Source organism: Coturnix japonica, chromosome 15 (assembly GCF_001577835.2).
Source record: "Coturnix japonica isolate 7356 chromosome 15, Coturnix japonica 2.1, whole genome shotgun sequence".
Taxonomy (NCBI): domain Eukaryota; kingdom Metazoa; phylum Chordata; class Aves; order Galliformes; family Phasianidae; genus Coturnix; species Coturnix japonica.
In genome coordinates, this window is record NC_029530.1 from 6,895,186 (window position 1) to 6,912,605 (window position 17,420).

The window sequence follows — 17,420 nt, forward strand, 5'->3', positions numbered from 1 at the left end:
CCTATTACCAGCCATGTGACAGGAAAGGATAGAAACCAACATCCCAACCTGCTGCTCCCCGCTGCGGCGCCGAACCGCGGAGAGGAACCGCTTTTACGTTTGACACCGACGGGTTCGGGTCGTGCCGCCCGCAGACGGGGCTCCGCGGAGCGCTCCTCGGGGCGAACCCCGCACGGATCAGTCACGGAACCAAAGAGCCCCGCAGGCAGCGCCGAGCTCTCGGCATCCCCCCCGTGTCCCTCTGCCTTCCCCGCGGAGCCCCGCAGCCCCGAGGCCGTGCCAGCCTGGCGGTCCCGGGGGCTGCCTGCCAGCAGAACGGAGCGCGCAGATGCGGAGCATCTTTTCTTCCCTTAGGGGAGGGCGGGGAGAAGACCGCTGTAATCTTTGCGCTATGGCTCTATACAGCCCTTCGCGGGCCGGAGGGTGTGCGGGGAGATGCAGGGACTCAGCCGGAGGCATACACAAGTACTCAGCTTCAAACACATAAGTACGGACGTAGACACAGAGACGAGCACACGGACTTCTCCAGTGCATAGACACATGCAGAGGAGGGCCACAAAACTGAAGCAAGGGATGGAACACCTCCCCTCCGAGGAGAGGCTGAGAGAGTCAGTGTCTAAGGGGCTGTAAGAATGAAGGGACAGAGCCTTCAGCAGGTTCTGTGTGATAGGACAAGGGGAAATGGTCTCTAAATAGAACGGGGGAGATAGGTCAAGAGACGGAGCTGTGAGCACTGATGGAACTGCAGACAGTGGGACCAGACGGCCTGCAGGGGTCCCTTCCAACTCCAGCCATTCAGTGAGTCTATGTTAACGTAGCATACACAGAGGCAAATACACAGCTACTGACAGAGCACAGAACTGAGGGGATGAGTTCACTGTCTCTATTTGAAAAATGGTGAATACAAGTGCAGGTGGCTTTCCTTTTCTTCCTTTTCTACCTCCATGTGGGCAGGAAAGCTATTTCTTAAGGGTATACATAATGAGGCCATAGTCTAGACTTCTGCAAAGGTTTCTTCGCTGAGTCGTGAGGCATTTTAGCAGAGCCAGCATTTCTTAGCTATAAAGTAAATAACAGAAAGCAAACACCAACAGCAAAAAAAGAACCAAGCAAACAAACAGAAAGCGATGAGGGAAAAGTTAGACTTGTTTTGTCTAACACAAATCAGAGAATGACAGAATGGCCGAGGTTGGAGGGGATCACAGAGACCCCCCCAGCCCCACCCCTGCCATGTGCTGGCTGCCCCCAGCTCAGGCTGCCCAGGGCCCATCCATGGCCTCAGGCACCTCCAGGGATGGGGCACCCACAGCTCAGGGCAGCACTGCCAGGGTCTCACTGCCCTCTGAGTGAAGAATTGCTTCCTCTCATCCAACCTCAATCTCCCTTCTTTTAGTTTGAAGCCCCTGTCATTGCATCTTGCCCTTACAGCTTCTTCATACTTCTGCTATGTAATGATACCTTCAAACACCTACAAAGGAGAGACCCATTTTACTACTCTGAATGTATCAGCCACGAAACACAGTTTCTGTGCTTTCTCTGTTACATCAATACACACTATGATACACCTAATTCTTTGTATACAGAAAGCTCCCATTGTACATAACCATACAGTAAAAAACGTGCTGAAATCTCTTTTGGCTGTTGTGAGGTATATAAAAAGCAGGGGAAAAATGAAGATACTTACACACTGGATTCGTATATGCCATGTCATCTAATACATACTCAAAGGGGCATTTTTGCTAATTTATTGTGCGTCCAGCCTATATCCCAAAGGGTTTGGGAAGCCAGTTGTGCATCGTGAAACCCCTGTTGATAGTGGAGGAATTACTAACTCTTGCAGCTCTTTGACTCTACTTTTCTAGGGTCTTTCATTCATAAACTGCTGGGAAATTGTGGCTGTGTCAACAGGCAAGGACAAAATGTACAGATTTGGGAACAGCACAAGTTGAAAGGAGCCTCTCAGGCCATGTATTAAGTAGTATGAAATGATTCATTACTTATTAGCTACTGTTGTTATTGCCATTGGTGTTATTTGCGAACAGCAGCCACAAACCACAAGCAGAAAATTGCACAATGCAAATGGGTGATCTTGGATACAGTAAATTGAAATACAAGTGATTCTGTCTAACAGAGAGAAAAAATAAGTATCCTGGTAGAAAATAAAAAGAATAAAAGAGCTCAGAAAAAAAAGACCAAGCAAAGTGAAAGCAAATTACCCAACTGGTGCATACACATAGACCAACTGTGTGCGTGAGTGGTTGGTAAAGAAAGCAGAGTGTGAAGTGAGCAAAGGTGGTTTTGCCAAGGAGTGTTGGGAGACCAGACTTTGGGAGATACACTGAATTGGTTGTGTGATTTTCGTAATTAACATGGTGTTAATAGTTGGTAAGCAGTCTGTGTGCCGGTGACCATAAGGAAAAAGATGGTGGGTAAGATGTCTTTTGCATCACTGTCACCACAGCTGAAACACACCACCCACTCCTTACTGTGCTCACATCCACTGCTGGGTCTCCATGAATGTTCACCAAGAGTTGATGAATTAGTGGGGCCATTTCTTCCCTATGGAGAATTTCATTTCCATACTTTTGCTTCATATGAGTTGTCATATCAGATGTCATTTGTCAGATTGCCCCTCCACTGCAACAGAATGGAATGGGAAGCTGGTGGGAAGGCTGTAGCAGAAATGCTGAGCCACAGCCTGAAGCAGTGATGGAGCACCTGGTGGGAAGGCAGGGCCAACCCAGGGAGCTCAGGTGCATGCAATGTACAATGTACCTCAGTGACCTGGGTCCTGGCTCCACCCCTTCCCTTATCTCATTTAAGGGTTGGTGGTGGAGGTGAGGATGTTTTGCTGAAGATCCCTAAACACCTGAGGCCTTCTAAAGGTAAGCAGCTTCTTTCCTTTGTTTTTGTGCTTATGGCTGTTGCAATTTGAGCAGCTCCTTGCTTTCTGCAGCATAGGACTTTGTTGTTTTGCTGTCATTTCTGCGCTTTCCATTACATTACCAAAGTTCGCCTTGTACTACCAGCATCATGACAAAGGAGGTGTTACTTTCAGAGCAGACTTCATATCTATATCAGCTGCAAATGGCCCCAGAGAAGGTGCGTGTTTCTCTGATAATGGTTAGTATTGTAGGCTGGGTCTATTTTCATTTTACCAACTTAGAAGTAAAAGGTGAGAGGAAGAGAAGTACAGAGAAACCACAAACTCTTCTGATTTTGTCAAAACTTTGGTTCTGTTGTCTGAAATATGACTTGTAGAAGAAACCAATACATGTAACTTTGAGTCTGCTGCTTTCAGAAGCAGTATCTATTCCTTATGATACTTAGTAGGATGAATCTGCTGTTATACAATCCCACAAAGCTTGTTAGTATTTCCCATGTGATTGAACAGTCATTATATTGGAAGCAAAAATTAAATGGTAACATACTATGTGGAACTGTTGTTTTTGTCTTTGTTGCTGTGGACCATTTATTCCTCTGCTATGCTTTCTCTGTGTTTCATCGAAAGCTGATCTGGAAGCTTTGCTCTTTCTTGTTGGGATGTTGCTGGCTCCTTTGAAACAAGCTTCTGCTTGGCTCTGTGTCTTGTGAAGAAAAGACAGAAAGTATTAAAGTTAAAGATAAGTGCAAGAGATGACTGTTACAATGGTTGCCATCATGTTACTGCATAATTCTTTGTAGTATTGGGATTCTTCTCCCCTAAATCTCTGCTCTCAGCATGATGTGATTAACTGAGAAACACAGCTCACTTTTCTCAGCTGAAAATGCAGCAGGAGAAAGCCTGAAAATGTAACCTCACTTGGTTTCGTGTTTGTTTGCTAAAGGAGGAAGGAACTTAAATACAAATAGTGTTTGGAGATCAGGATTAGCATATATGGCTGTAATAGTGGTGCTTTATATCAATCATTTGTCATAGAACCTGGAACATGTAAGATTTGATAAATATAGGAGGTGTCTTTTGTGTATTTGTGTGTGTGTGCATATATAAGCAAAAACCATCAATTGCTAATGGTATCTCCATGTGTTGAGTATCCATTATTTTTGTACAGAAAGGGCAGAAAAGATATTTGGGTTATGACAGTTCTCATATGGAGTATAGAAAATGATGCTTATGTGACCTCAAAGGTGAGGGGCAAAGCTTAGTATTCACTGTGGCATGCTGATAGATGCAGTTAATGACTGAGCAGAGGATCAATGAGCTGCATTTTCAGTGACAAACATAGGTGTCATAGTGCGTTCTGCTTCAAAAGTCTCTGAAGATACGAATCTGTTGTAAGATTATAGGGCCAAAAATGTTTTGTTTTGTTAAACTGGCCAACAGAGTGAATTATGTGCAGACTTTTAAAGCAAAGAATTAAAGTCTGAAGGAATTAACTAGCAACACAACGTGTTGTGGAGATTTCCTTTACAATGCAATAGTTCATACAGTGAGTGCATTTCTGTTTGATAGGATTTCTTTGCCATTGATGGAAATGGCTTCGAAGGGCACAACACTTGCTGTTTCTTTATCAGGTTCTTTCTTGTTTTTAGCTCATTTGAATTCTTACCTCTCCTTTCTATATAGGAGAATTAGACGCGTCACAACAGCGAGACCCACAACTCCAAATATACAGGCAAGAAGAATTACTTGTTTGATGTCTGAAACAAAAGCAGGAAATAATGTAACAGGAAGATTCTTCTTGTATCAATATGTTTGAACATAATCATTACAGGGTTTTAATTTGTATATATAGAATAAATGTTTTGCTGCTCATTGTGGGTGAGCACGTAATTCACATAACTTCCCAGTTAGGGCAGGTGGCTGTGAAAGCTGCAATAACACAGAGTGTGTTGATGGCTAAAATGCGACTGACTTCATCCATCTGCAATATTTCTGTGCAACTTCCAGTCCCAATAAATGATGGGTTTTCCATCCTTTTCCCAGTCTGGTAGCTTTACAATTTGTCTTCATTCAGCAATTCCTCTTCAAAGCCCAAAAGCTTTTGTCTGACCTACAGACACCTCAGGCAGGTACCCCTTCTCTGTCAAGCGATGAGAGCCTCCTGCCTGGATAGTTTGACTTGGTGATGGTTTGTCTCTGAAGTGAAATCTTTGTTTTTGATTTAAAATCTTAGGTTGTTTTTCATGATTTTAGGATGTTTTGAAGCAGTTCTCCTGGAAATAACAGCAATTCCATCCTCATCTGAGAAAAAGTACACAGAATTAATGGGTTTTCTGTCAGCCTTTCCCAAAAGGATTGCATTTGCACACAGCTTGGAAAGGGAAAGCTAAAAACAAAGAGTTTGAAAACAAAAGGGACAAAAACGGATTGTACTTAACACCACCAAATTGTTTATCACAAACAATATACATGTGAATATGTATTGTGAAGATGTTACAGTTTTCAATCACATTTTACTCCTGGTTTTACCCTTCTCCTTTCTTCTTTTTCTGGATGGTTTATTTCTTTTTCTCCCTCCATGAGATATTCTATGAAGAGAGGTTGCTGAGGTACTGGCAAGCCTTGCAGTGGGATTGTAATTAGAAGCATAGCAGAAGTAATTATTAGCAGAGGATATCCATGGAAACCTTAATTCAAGGAAGCAAAACTCAGAAGTAACAACACACAGGCCTGAAAGCATGATTTGTTTCTGAAGTACAGAAATGGATTTTGCAAAGTAACTGTCCTATACTACTTCTGTTTGTCTCTCTTCCTATCCAGTTTTGAGTCCTCACACCTTCATTGTAAATTTTCTAGGTGTTTTTTTAGGGGGAGGAGAGCATGCTAGTAACTAAACCCCCCTGATGATTTGTAGTACAGGCTTTGAATCCAATGTGCCAGAAGGCTGCAGCACTGCAATGAGCACAGCATTGAGAAGCATCACCTTTGGAAGCTGGCAATAACAGGCAGCTGGGTCCTGAGTTCTTGGTCAGCATGGAAGAGGTCATCATTAAAATAAGTGTTTTAATAGTTAATGGTGGAAGTAAAAATCCAATCACAAACCACACTGCTTGGACAGTGGTGACTCATTCAGGCTCCCAGAAGTTTGGAAGCACTGGCCATTAATTTTGCTAACATTTTCCTGCTATGAAGATGGCCCTCTGTCACAGAGCTTAATGAAATGGGTGCTGGCAAAAGAGCAGCTTGTTGCTGTGTAAAAAGAGAAACAGTAAAGAAAACCAGCATGACTGACAACAGTGTGTAATGCTGTGAAGACATCTTCTACAACTGTGCTGAATCCAGAATTGGCACAAGGAAAATCAGTGCTGGATTTCAACTGTATTAGACTGGAGATTAAAATGGATTTAGTGAAAAGCAAGCGGATGTCCATGCCATAGAAGTGCTAGAAGGATGGGGCACCTCCACCTCTCTGGGCACCCTGTGCAGTGCCTCACTGCCCTCAGTGTGAGCAACTTCCTCCTTATATCCAGCCTACATCTCCCCTCTTTTTGTTTGAAACAATTCCCTCTTGCCCTGTGCTTAGCCACGAGACTATGGCATGTCTCCATTATTCTGAATGCAGATAACTTCTGTTTAACGTTTTCCTTCTGATCTCTTAGGGCTGGCTTTTTGCTCCCTAGTTCTGTAAATGTAAGTGTCCGGTTTGCTTACTGAGACTGTCTGGCTCCTATCCAGCAAGCATGCAGCTGACAGCAGCAATGGAAAAATGATCTTAGCTTTCAACTTGGCAAAATATTCTGCCACTGTTCTGGCTTTACTTTGTAAAGATCTCATTCTTCTCAATCAAATGACAAATGACCTATTATTACTGTGAATGACGAAATGTATTGGACAAGAATTCACTGCTGATGTGTTCTGCACTTTCCATGTTTTTTGGAAGGTGCTTGGAATGGAGAAAGTGGCCGGATTTGAGTGATTTCAGGAATTAATAACACAGAAAGTGCTTTGGAGTGCCGTGTCGCCTTGCATCGCTCTGGTGCTTTGAAACATTGCCATCTTGAGGATGCTTGCAGAATACATGGCAGAAGAACAAATCCAAGTTCAAACTGTCTGAAGATGGTAGGTTGTTTTCTGTAAACTGTTGAGACAGCCTAACGGCAGTAAAATCCAAAAATTCCAGGTTAATTGATAAGCTTATAGCAGTGACATAATAGGGGTAATAATTATTTGCTGTTTATTTTAGGTATTTTTCTACTGCTATAGACTAATAGCTTCTGTGCTGAGATAACATAGTTATCCTTTGGAACCAAGGAGCAGAAGCCTTCAACAAGCATTGAAGGGGAAGCTTGGCAAGAGACAAAGGTGTAATGTCTGCCCACTGTTATCAGAAGCTGTTTGTTGGAAGGGGCATCTAGAGGTTATCTTATTCAACCACCCCACTTGGGTAGGATCACCTAGAGCCGATTGGTCAGCACTTTATCCAGATAGCTTTTGGATATCTCCAATGATGGAGACTCAATGGTACTTTCTGGGCAACCTGCTCTAGCACTCAGTCATTACTGCAGCAAATAAGTTTCCTGATGCTTAGAGGGAACCTCCCATGATCCAGTTTGTTCCCACTGCCTCTTGTCCTGGCACTGCCTGGTTCCACCCTCTTTACACCTTTCCTTCACATATTTGTAGATATTGATGGGACCCCCCAAGTCTTCTCTCATCGAGGCTGAGGAGTTCTATCTCTTTCTGCCCCTCCTCATAGGAGGGTGACTTCCATCCCTCCATCATCTTCATAGCTCTTTGCAGAACTCTGCAGTACATCTCTTGTACTGGAGAGCCCAGCACTGCAGCTCTCACACCATCTGGCAATACTTTGCCTAGTGCAGCCCAGAATACTGTTAACATGCTTAGTCTGAGTTTGAAATATAGCTTTAGGCCCTGGGAAAAGGCATATACTCAGAAGAAAGACAGAAATAAACCAATCCCCACCCTCTTATTTAAATATAAATATTAGTCTTTCTAGATGTGCAGGGGTCCCGTGTCTGATATCTTCCCAAAAAGGGAGGTTGCTTTTGTCAAGTGCCATCATTGTGTACTGAGATTGCCCCACATTATTCATGGTAGTGATTTCTGGTGATAATTTGTAATGCTTAAAAGAAAACAGACCTGATCTTAAGGTACAATAGGGTGAGTCCCCAGACCAGGCTCCTGTCTCTTGACAGATTCTTTCTTTTGATCCAATGAGTTCATAGCCCTGGTTGCAGGTGAAATGGATAGCTGAGCCCAGCAGGTAGTTAGTTCCATCCTTCCTTCCATTAGTTGGGTGATCCAGCCGGCCACAAGAAATCACTAGTAAAAGAGAAATATCTGGTTATATTGGGTTTGGACTAGTGAATCTCAGTCACAGTGATTCAAATGGCATTTGCATGGCAACTCAATGAGAGACAATTTCTAGGCTAACTGAATTTACTGTTGAGTAAAGCCTCCTCAGATGTCCATAACTATTTAGATGCTTGCAGAAAGGGAAGCTTTATTTAATGCTGTCTCACCTGGCTTGAGACTTTCTACCAGCTGCTTGTGATTCTGATGAGAGTGTCTTGTGAAGTTTCCCACTTGAAGGCTTCTTGTTGTCAGGACATCGAATCTGCAGAATGGGTCTGAGTCACAGAGTGAGACCATTTCTTCCACCAAGGGATCAGCAGGGTCTTCATAAGGATAGAACACTGGCAGAAAGGAGGCATTGTGCTTTTCCCCGTAAAAATAATCGTTCAGTAAGGTCTCTGTGTCATAAGTAAAGAGAGAAGTTCCATTTTCAACAGCCCCTTGGGAGACAAAGTGAAAGAGAGATTCATTTGTAGCATTGCCTACAGACCTACGCAACCTTCTGCCAAGTAATTGTATAGAGAAGTGCAGCCAGAGCTATAAGATGTCTATGTTGTCCTATCTTATACATCCTCCTTCCAGTTCAAGATTGTTTTCCTTTTTGCATGCAGCATTCTAACCTTGCACTAAGTTTAATGTTTGATCAATTAATTAAAAATATGAATGCTGGTAAAATTTGATAAAAACAAAGAGGGTTTATCATGATTGTCTTTATCCATTTTTCTAGGCATGTTACCTACTAAATCAAGCGGTAAAGCCTCTATCTCTCACTCTGAATAGGCTGCTCAGCACAGACAATTTTCTGGTCTTTAGATCACAAGCAGCTTTGAATTTGTAAAGAAAATGTAATAATAGACAACCAAAAGAATCACTTACAATTAGCTCCAAACTCAAACAGCTGCTGGGGACTTGCATGAACTGACATGATTGTTTTATTCTTGAAGGTAAACTCATCCTCTGTATTACCATTCATCACCCCAAAGAGACCCTGTGTGTGATTCATAAACCTTTCTGGGAGCAGAACTGTTAGGGTCAGAAATCCTCCACTTCCTCTTAGCTCTACTCCCGACCCAGAAGAGAACATCACTGTAATTTTCTGATCAGCCGTAGAATGAAGGAAGAGGCCTAAAATGATAAGAAAATGAGGACAAAATAGCTAATCACATAAAGCACATGGATGAGGAGTAAGGACTAATTCTCTTCCTCAGCAAGGAGGAGTAATTCTCTTCATCCTCAATGGGATGAGAAGGGAAATCATTGCTCTGCAAGACAGTGAAAGATGACATGAATGAAGCAGGCACTGAAGTCAAAGATCTCGGTACCATTTTCAGAATTTCCCTCTCTTACTATTTGTCTACAAATACACAAAAGCTCAGGATGGCACCAAGTGTTGGTAAAGGCTGTCATTTGTGGTACTTGGATTTTCTGGGAGAGGAGGAGATGCTGGTCTTCCACGGCTGTTTTCAAGGCTGATATCTATAACATATTTGTAACTAACCTTTCAGGTCCATCCAACTTTGCTCAGAGAAGTTGACCACCTTCTGATTCAACAGGACCTCCAGGTTCAGATTCTCTGAGTAGCGTACTTCAATCACATCAGAGTTGTTCTCCTGCATGGCCACTGCAGACAGGCCTGTCACCTGAGCCTGAGTCCCTTCAGAAAAAGACACAAAAAAGCAACTCCTCAAGATGCCTTTCATCAAATAAACTCTGTTAGGAAGGTGGTAATTATACAGACAATGAAACAGCATTAACAAACCAAACAGAGAACACACAGCAACTAGATATATAAAATGTCTGTGTATGATGAAGTAGCAGAATGCCAGAACATGCACAATTACTTTGAGAAAAGGGATTGTTTCTACTGATAATAACATCAGTGTGAGGTGTTTGTCAGCCTGTGAAGGGGAAAACAGCCCAGAGAGACATTAGCCATAAACAGGCAGGGGGAGAGAAAAAGAGGACTAGAGAAGATAGGGTAAATACTGTAAACAGTGAATCAAGCAACCTCAGAAGCTGTTTTTTATCATCCCTGCTTTCTCTCTTATCAACTTACCATTGGGAAAGCGTGCCTGCTGGGTCCTCCCTTGCACCCTTAGGGCTGTGAGGTCGGATTCTACCAATGTGTATTCCCCTTGTCCTTTGAAAGTGAAGTTCAGACCATCAAATGTGAGGAAGTGAGGATCTCCAAAAGCAGACGCTATTTTGGAAAGAAAAATTAGGAATAAGAACAAGAAAAGCCCACAGTCCATTAAGAAGCCAAAATCTCTGGCTAAATGTCATCTCAGATTCCAGGAGTTAATAGGATGCTCAAGCCAAAAGTTTTGTAGGGCGGTTAAAGAACATTTTGCCACTGGCAGATGAATTGAAACCTGTCATTGTAATTTTCTAGAGGACATTGTGCTCTCAGTATTTGTCAGCTGACATTAATGCACACGCAAATGTCTAAAAGCCAAAACTATATGGAAATTCTGTACTCCAAAATGGAATTCTGAAGCTCTTACCAGCTCGGGGTGGGCGATACGTCCTGCAGTCACTAGAGGGCCTGTTTTTCATATAGAAGTGACAATTATCAGACCACAGGCAACAGTAATAGAAGCTGATAACATCATACAGCCAGTGGGAAAAGGCAGGTATACGTGGAGGCTTCAGGAAGGGTGGTGCTCCCCAGTCGTGGCCTCGATCAGGTGTGCTGCCTCCTGTGGAGTCTTGTGTGAGGATTTGGGTCCCGGTGGAGTCATAGCAGCACTGCTGTCCTGCTCCGTACTGGGGGCTGGTTGAGAAATGTAGGAAGAGGAAAGTCATCATTCAGCTCTGGGAAGTCTGTTTATGTTTAATGGTTGCCTTTATATGGATGTGAATAGATGTGTTGGTTACCAAGCTCTCTGACATCCACAAAAGATGCTTATTAGTAAATATTTTTGTTTCTGCTCTCATGAAATAGATCAGATCAGGGCTTGGGTGGGAGGGGGCTTTAACCAAGGCTGTAGGGAAGCTCTGCAGGCCTTAAGGCCACCCATGCATAGCACTGCTAGTGTTATTCTGAGAGAACAAGTACAACCAACAGCCATTACAAAAAAGGCATAATTAAGTCTAATCAAACTGCTTTTAGACATTATTGCTTGTTTATGTACCTTGAGATCAGGCACTGTGCAAGTAATTGTCTAGTAAGACTAAGGTATTAACTTCACCTCAGCAATGAGGAGTAATAAGGGAGCAAGAGAGAAACACTGATTACTTTAAACCTGATTGCCAAGGCTCCAGAGGCCTTTCTGACTTCTCTGATGCTAAGATTTCTGTGAGGTGAAACAAGTCATTAAAAAGATGTGGCTTCAGATATTGTTCTTTACCTGGCTTGAATTGCCCTTACGCAGTGCACAGCACCGGGGTGGTATGTACATACACTTCCCTCTTCAATGTCACAGCCGTAATCTGTCTGAAAAAGATCAGTGCTCATGCTTAAGGGAGTTTTCTTTCATCCTTCCTGTTTTCATGTTCTCTCCCAACCACTTGTCCCCTGAGGTCCGTGTAAAATCTAAACAAAGACTTGCTAACGTGACACCCGTCTACAAGAAGGCTTGGAAGGAGGAACTTTTTGGCCTGTTAACTTGACCTTGGTATCAGGGAAGGTTATGGAGCAGAGAACAAGGCTGCAGGGAAGAGTATAGCAGTCCCTCAACTTCAACTTGGAACTGCAGAAGGCCAAAGTGATAGATTAATAACTTACATGGAACCTGCCAGTATCAGCTCTTGCCTGTGCCAAGGTGCAAGGGCAATCTATAATTTCCTCCATGAAGTTCGGAAGCTTTTCTTCCTTCCTGTCCCATTCGATACACTTTGCAGTAGCCCATGCAGCTGGCTCATTTCTGAAGTCTTCTCCAAGGTGCCAGGCCAATGCGTGTGCTGGGCTCCAGATAGATGGAGTGTTGCTGGGAAAATAAAAAAGAAAGCCAAAAATCAGATCTGGTAGCTGAAAAGCAAAGTTTGGGCATCAACCATTATGAAGTATTGAAGTATTTTACACCTTGCAAGTTGTTTTTTTGATAGAGAAGGCCACTTCTTTCATTTAGAAATGAATGTACAAACAGTGCTATGTTTTAATCTTGTGCCTTGTGACTGAATAGTGCTGGTATCACACTCATGTTCTGGCTATGGCTTGTGCTGGAAGAGTGCTTGCACTATAAGTCTACACCAAAAAGCCAACGCTGAGCCTCAGAGAAACTATTCTCATTAGAAAGAAGATAAAGAAAACTTCTAAGATGAGCAATGAGTGCTTTTATCTCCTTTTAGATATCCTAAATACTGTGTAGGTGATTAAGTTTTATGCTGTGATGATGACTGTAAGTAACTAAATGATCACATACTTATCTTTAGATGTGTTCTATGCCTGAAAGGTAGACGTTATAGTTGTATTTGCTAAATGTTTTGCATGAGAAGCAGAGCCCAAGTCCTGGTTGTAAGTGTCAAAGGAGAAGGCAATTTGATCACAAGTAATAATGGGGTACCTGTGATAAATGAATGTCATGATGTACTTGCCTTTGCCCATCAGAATAGGTGCTTGGGGTAATTCTCAAAATTCCAAAGTCCCAAGTGTTGTAATTTGCTTCAGCAGGTACAGGAATGAAAGAAAATGTCCCTGTATTGGGAGCTTCTCTTGCCAAAGTATAAAGATATTTCCATTCAGCAAGCCAGTTTTCTGAGTAACTGTCACCTGTCATATAGAGGAAGAAAATCCATTTAGATGCTGTGAAAGAAGAGTTAACTGACAACACGACTGAAATTAGATGCCTCCACCCATGTGGAACTGAAGAGCAAAGCTGCCATTACAAGTGTGACTTATCTGTGCTTGCAGATCTCTTCCTGCAGCTTCAGTGAAAGTGAATGCATGATATATAGAGCTCTGTGCAAACACTACAATGGTGGCTGCTGTGCACAGGTAGGAGGAGAGTCACTTTACCTGTTTCCTGGTACCCCCAGACTTCTATGTTGATATGGGACGCTGCAAGTGCCTGTTGTGTCCAGGTCAGAGTTAAGCTTCCATCTGTGCCAGGAGTGCCATAGTACTGCCATTTTGTCTCATTGACCAGTGTGCATCTTTCTCCATCTGAAACCTTGCTGTGATGTACTGCATTACAGAACACAAGAAAAACCTAAAATGTCGAATTTAATGACAAAATAATAATTAATGAATGATGTTTTTGTCTCACATAGCTATGAAATGCTGCAGTTACAGTATGCAAGATTTAGCTGTATTTCCTCTGTGTGTGTTTTCTAACAGGATGCATGATAGAAAAAGAGAAAACTGGAGATGAGAGGATACAACCCCTAGTGATGTGTGTAGTCCTGGGGATACAACAGCAAGGTACAGCTCTTTTCCAATATAAATGCCTACCAAAAAGGAAACACTTATGGTCAACTCCACTTCTGAGCAAGGATTTTTGTGACTTAATGCTGCTCCTGAATAACGGCAGAACTCAGTCACAGCAAAACTTCATCTCTCAAAATAGGAATTACCATGAAGGGAATGTCTTTCTTTGAGGCCAAATAGCCCGTTAAGAAAGTGGGCAAAGCTTATATCATCTTGTTTTTGTGAAGCAAGAATACAGAAAGAAGGGTGATATCACAGACTGAGGTAAGTAACCTGATAACCAAGTTCCAGAGTATGGAAATGTCAGCCCGCCATCTGTAGAAACTTCAAAGGGGATGAAACCAGTTTCATACAGCAATGGGGAGAGGCAGTGGGCTTTTCCATCCTTATCAACGTAGCCACTGGTTATGACTTGCTGCTTGAATCTGTTGATATCAAAAACATTTCTCAGAGCCATAGTTGAGAGCAGGAAAATTGAGTGTCTCAGTTGTGTTTCACTCTGTGAGCCATTGTCATGTGCAGGTCATTCCAAGTCTCATGGCTGTTTTGCTTGTATCAGTGAAAATCAACTGGAAAAACTCGTGTGTACTTTGTACTTATCACTGCAGCAGGGATTCTGCTGCGCGCTGCACAAATACAAAGCGAGTTGCAAGCCTTAGATTTACAATTTAATTACAGGAGGGACAAGATAAATTAGTAACAAACTCAGAGCTCATTGCTTGTAAATTAACCATCTGCTTCCAAATAGGGCTCTTGCCTGGCATCCCTAGTAGAAGCCTATCCATGACTCTTAAGGATTGAGGTATGGGGATTGCAGAGCTATTCCAAGTAGAGCTGGGAGTTTGGGGTCTGCCAAGAAGTAGTTTCTTTGCTCATCTAAACTGAAACTTGTGTTGGCTCTGATAAAGCAACAGTTCACTTAATTCCAAGTACACAGCTGTTAGAAAAACTCAGATCTCCTCAAATGTTGCTATGCAGATTGGAAGGACACTAAAATCTGACTCACACCCACAGCTCTGGGCAGCACTGCCAGGGTCTCACTGCGCTCTGAGTGAGGAATTGCTTCCTCACATCCAACCTCAGTCTCCCCTCTGATAGTTCAAAGCCATTCCCTCTTGCTCTAGTAACAAAACATTCAGAAAGGAAACCCTTTTTTAGAAGTCACAGTTGTGATGTTGTGAGGAAACAAGAACTATTTGTATCACGCAGTAACTCAACCTGCAGGAAGTCATCCTGCCTAGAAATGCAGACAAAATATATCTTTGAGGGTAAAGGTTGGCAGAACCTTTGCAAGTTTCAGGATTTAGATAACTTTTTTCCATTCTGACAAGTCTTGATTTGAGACAATTGCCTATTGTTAGAAAGCAAGATCAGAAAGGATACTTCCCTTTGGAAGAGGAACGTGAAGTCATGGCTCACCTGCACAGTAACACAGAAGTATTAAAAGCTGTATTTTCTATCAAAAAATCTTTGCCTCCCATCAGAGATCCTGAGTACGGAGAAATCTGAAGGCAGAATTCATTATAGTCAGGACAGCAAGTCCCCAAGGACTGGCAAGTCTCCTGGCATGAGCAGGTACCAAGCAGCTTCCCACACTGGCTCGAGCAAGAGTCTTGAGCTCCTTGTTAAAGAACAAATCAAAGAGGAAAAACAAACAAACAGCACATTGTCAGGAACGTCATCAAGCTCTTCTCTGAAACAGCAGCATCTGAAACAACATCTAAAGAGCTGCTGTAAATAAATGAGGTAGGATGTTTATGCCAGATGAAGGCAGCAATCACCTGTGCGTCAGTGTTAGCCCATTTTGTTTAGAAAAAGGCGTCTATATATAGTTTGAGCAATTCTATGGGTATTTTTATATCTAATAGAAAGATAAATCTCAAGAACAGCCTGCTCCCCATAATCTAGGTAGTATCACTAATAATAGTTACTTCTAGGACTATCATAGAATCATCACAGAGCCATAGAATGGTTGGAGTTGGAAGGGACCCCCAAAGTCCTTCTGTTCCCACTGTCTGCAGTGCTCAGGGACACCCACAGCTCCATCAGTGCTCACAGCCCCATCCCCTGACCGTGGGTGTCTGCAGGGATGGGGAACCATCTCCTCTCTGGGCACCCTGTGCAGTGCCTCACTGCCCTCAGTGTAAACAGCTTCTTCCTTATCAATGATAACAGGAATCAGTGATAACAGGCCAGTGCTCTTGGATGAATGAGAAACTAACATCAGTGACAAAGTGTGATCCAGTAGGAGATTATGGGAAGCTGAGATTTCTTCCTGCTGTGCATTTTATTTGAATTTAACCTTAATAACATAGCTGTTAATATAACTAGGTGGGTGGACAGATGACCAGGCCTTGGCTGAGAGCTGAGTAGACTGTAAGTTATTATTGGACGTGACATAAACAGCTGCTGAATACAACAAATAAAGTAGTAAAAAGTTGAGAGAGAAGTGGCTGGATTTCAGAGTGAAGAGGGATGTGAGTGAGATGGACAAGCTGCATTGATAATTTGGAACACAGTGGAGTGGGATCTTTTGATAGCTGAATCTTGCAAGACCAACATTGTTAACTATGTCAGTAATGCCACATAAAATTGAGATGACCTCAGTAAGTATCAGAAATTCCAAATTTGTCTGTGAATGCAGCAAAACTGAGACCAGTGATAAACATACAATTAGGGGAGGGTTACTAACACAGTTACAGACTATGTAAGACTGTGTGGCTTGCTGAACTGACACTGTGAGTGTGGTATCTGTATTTGCCTCTTTGGAGCAGGGGTTTATCCTCAATACTGGTTGGATCCACGACAGCATTAACCACATACATGGGACTAAGGCAGGAGGGATTTCCTGCCTGTGGAAGTACAGAAGGGCTGTCAGTAGCAGATTAGGGAGGAGAAATCAACTGCATTCCAAAATTCAACAGATTGATATTCTTCCCAAAGGTCATCGACAATGTATGAATGAGACCAGGAGAGGAAGAAAGAATTATGGTCATAGCTTAAAGTATGGTATTTTCTGTCAAAAGGAGAAGAAAATGTCTCTGAGTTTTGGTAGGGGTGAAGGTAACAGGGGGTTATTTGCTTTTTGTAGGGTGGAGAGAGCAAGAGAATGAAAAGTAGGTAAAGATATATTATACCACCATTTCTGTCTGTTTTGCTGGCCTCCATCCTGAGATAATATATGGGTCCTTAATTCTCTCCTAGAACACCTGATCCTGTCAGAAGTAAAGCAGAAAAACATCTGAAAGTCACTCACCTGTACTCCAAAGGGCAGCGAGGGAGAAGAGAATGGATAAAGCAACACCTGCACCAACAGGTTTCATGTTTTGTGTGGGTGATTCAGGACAGCTGCTTGTTACAGCCTTTGTGTCAGGAGGAGAAAAGCCTTTTATAGAAACACGTGTCCATAAATGATAGGGATTCTCACTGTTCAAAGGTTTGTTGTAAACTACTGGAGCAAAACAAAGCGAAGGAAATGCTGCTTTTCAGAGGTCATCTCTCCTTGAGGAAATGGTGAAGGGAGCTGGGGAGGTAGTCAGTGTAATTCTTATGTGTTAGTTTGTTACTTAGGAGGAAATATGTGCTTATTTTCCAAGCCCTTCTGCTCCGAAGTTCAGGAGCATGGAGTCAATGGCACAGGGCATTATGTCTTAGTTTCACTGGAGGCAGTGAAGACGGTTATCAGTAAGAAAAGCCATAAAGAATAGATGCAGACAGTCCAGGTTTGTTCAGAAGGTGACACGGGGAAAGCATGTGTGCTGCCCAGTGTGTGCCAACATGAACGCCAGGTAC

General features: G+C 42.7%; 1 protein-coding gene and 1 long non-coding RNA gene across 3 annotated transcripts; one reads left to right on the forward strand and one right to left on the reverse strand.

Moving 5' to 3' along the window:
- Positions 1-2,855: 2,855 nt before the first annotated feature.
- Positions 2,856-17,116, forward strand: LOC107321493. Of its 2 annotated transcripts, none has more exons than XR_001558574.2 (4): positions 2,856-2,885; positions 13,539-13,622; positions 13,768-13,892; positions 16,833-17,116. It is a non-coding gene; the product is annotated as an uncharacterized LOC107321493 (long non-coding RNA). The 2 variants fall into 2 exon arrangements; XR_001558573.2 differs by lacking the exon at positions 2,856-2,885 and adding an exon at positions 12,969-13,196.
- On the reverse strand, positions 3,218-17,139 carry SUSD2 (sushi domain containing 2). The gene is given in 16 exon segments (XM_015878448.2): positions 3,218-3,587; positions 4,551-4,641; positions 8,045-8,227; positions 8,428-8,700; positions 9,137-9,385; positions 9,759-9,914; positions 10,317-10,460; positions 10,765-11,033; positions 11,611-11,696; positions 11,988-12,189; positions 12,797-12,971; positions 13,218-13,385; positions 13,902-14,053; positions 15,048-15,249; positions 16,885-17,089; positions 17,092-17,139. Coding segments are annotated over 16 exon segments (2,703 nt in total). The 5' UTR covers positions 17,125-17,139; the 3' UTR covers positions 3,218-3,472.
- Between the last annotated feature and the right edge of the window lie 281 nt (positions 17,140-17,420).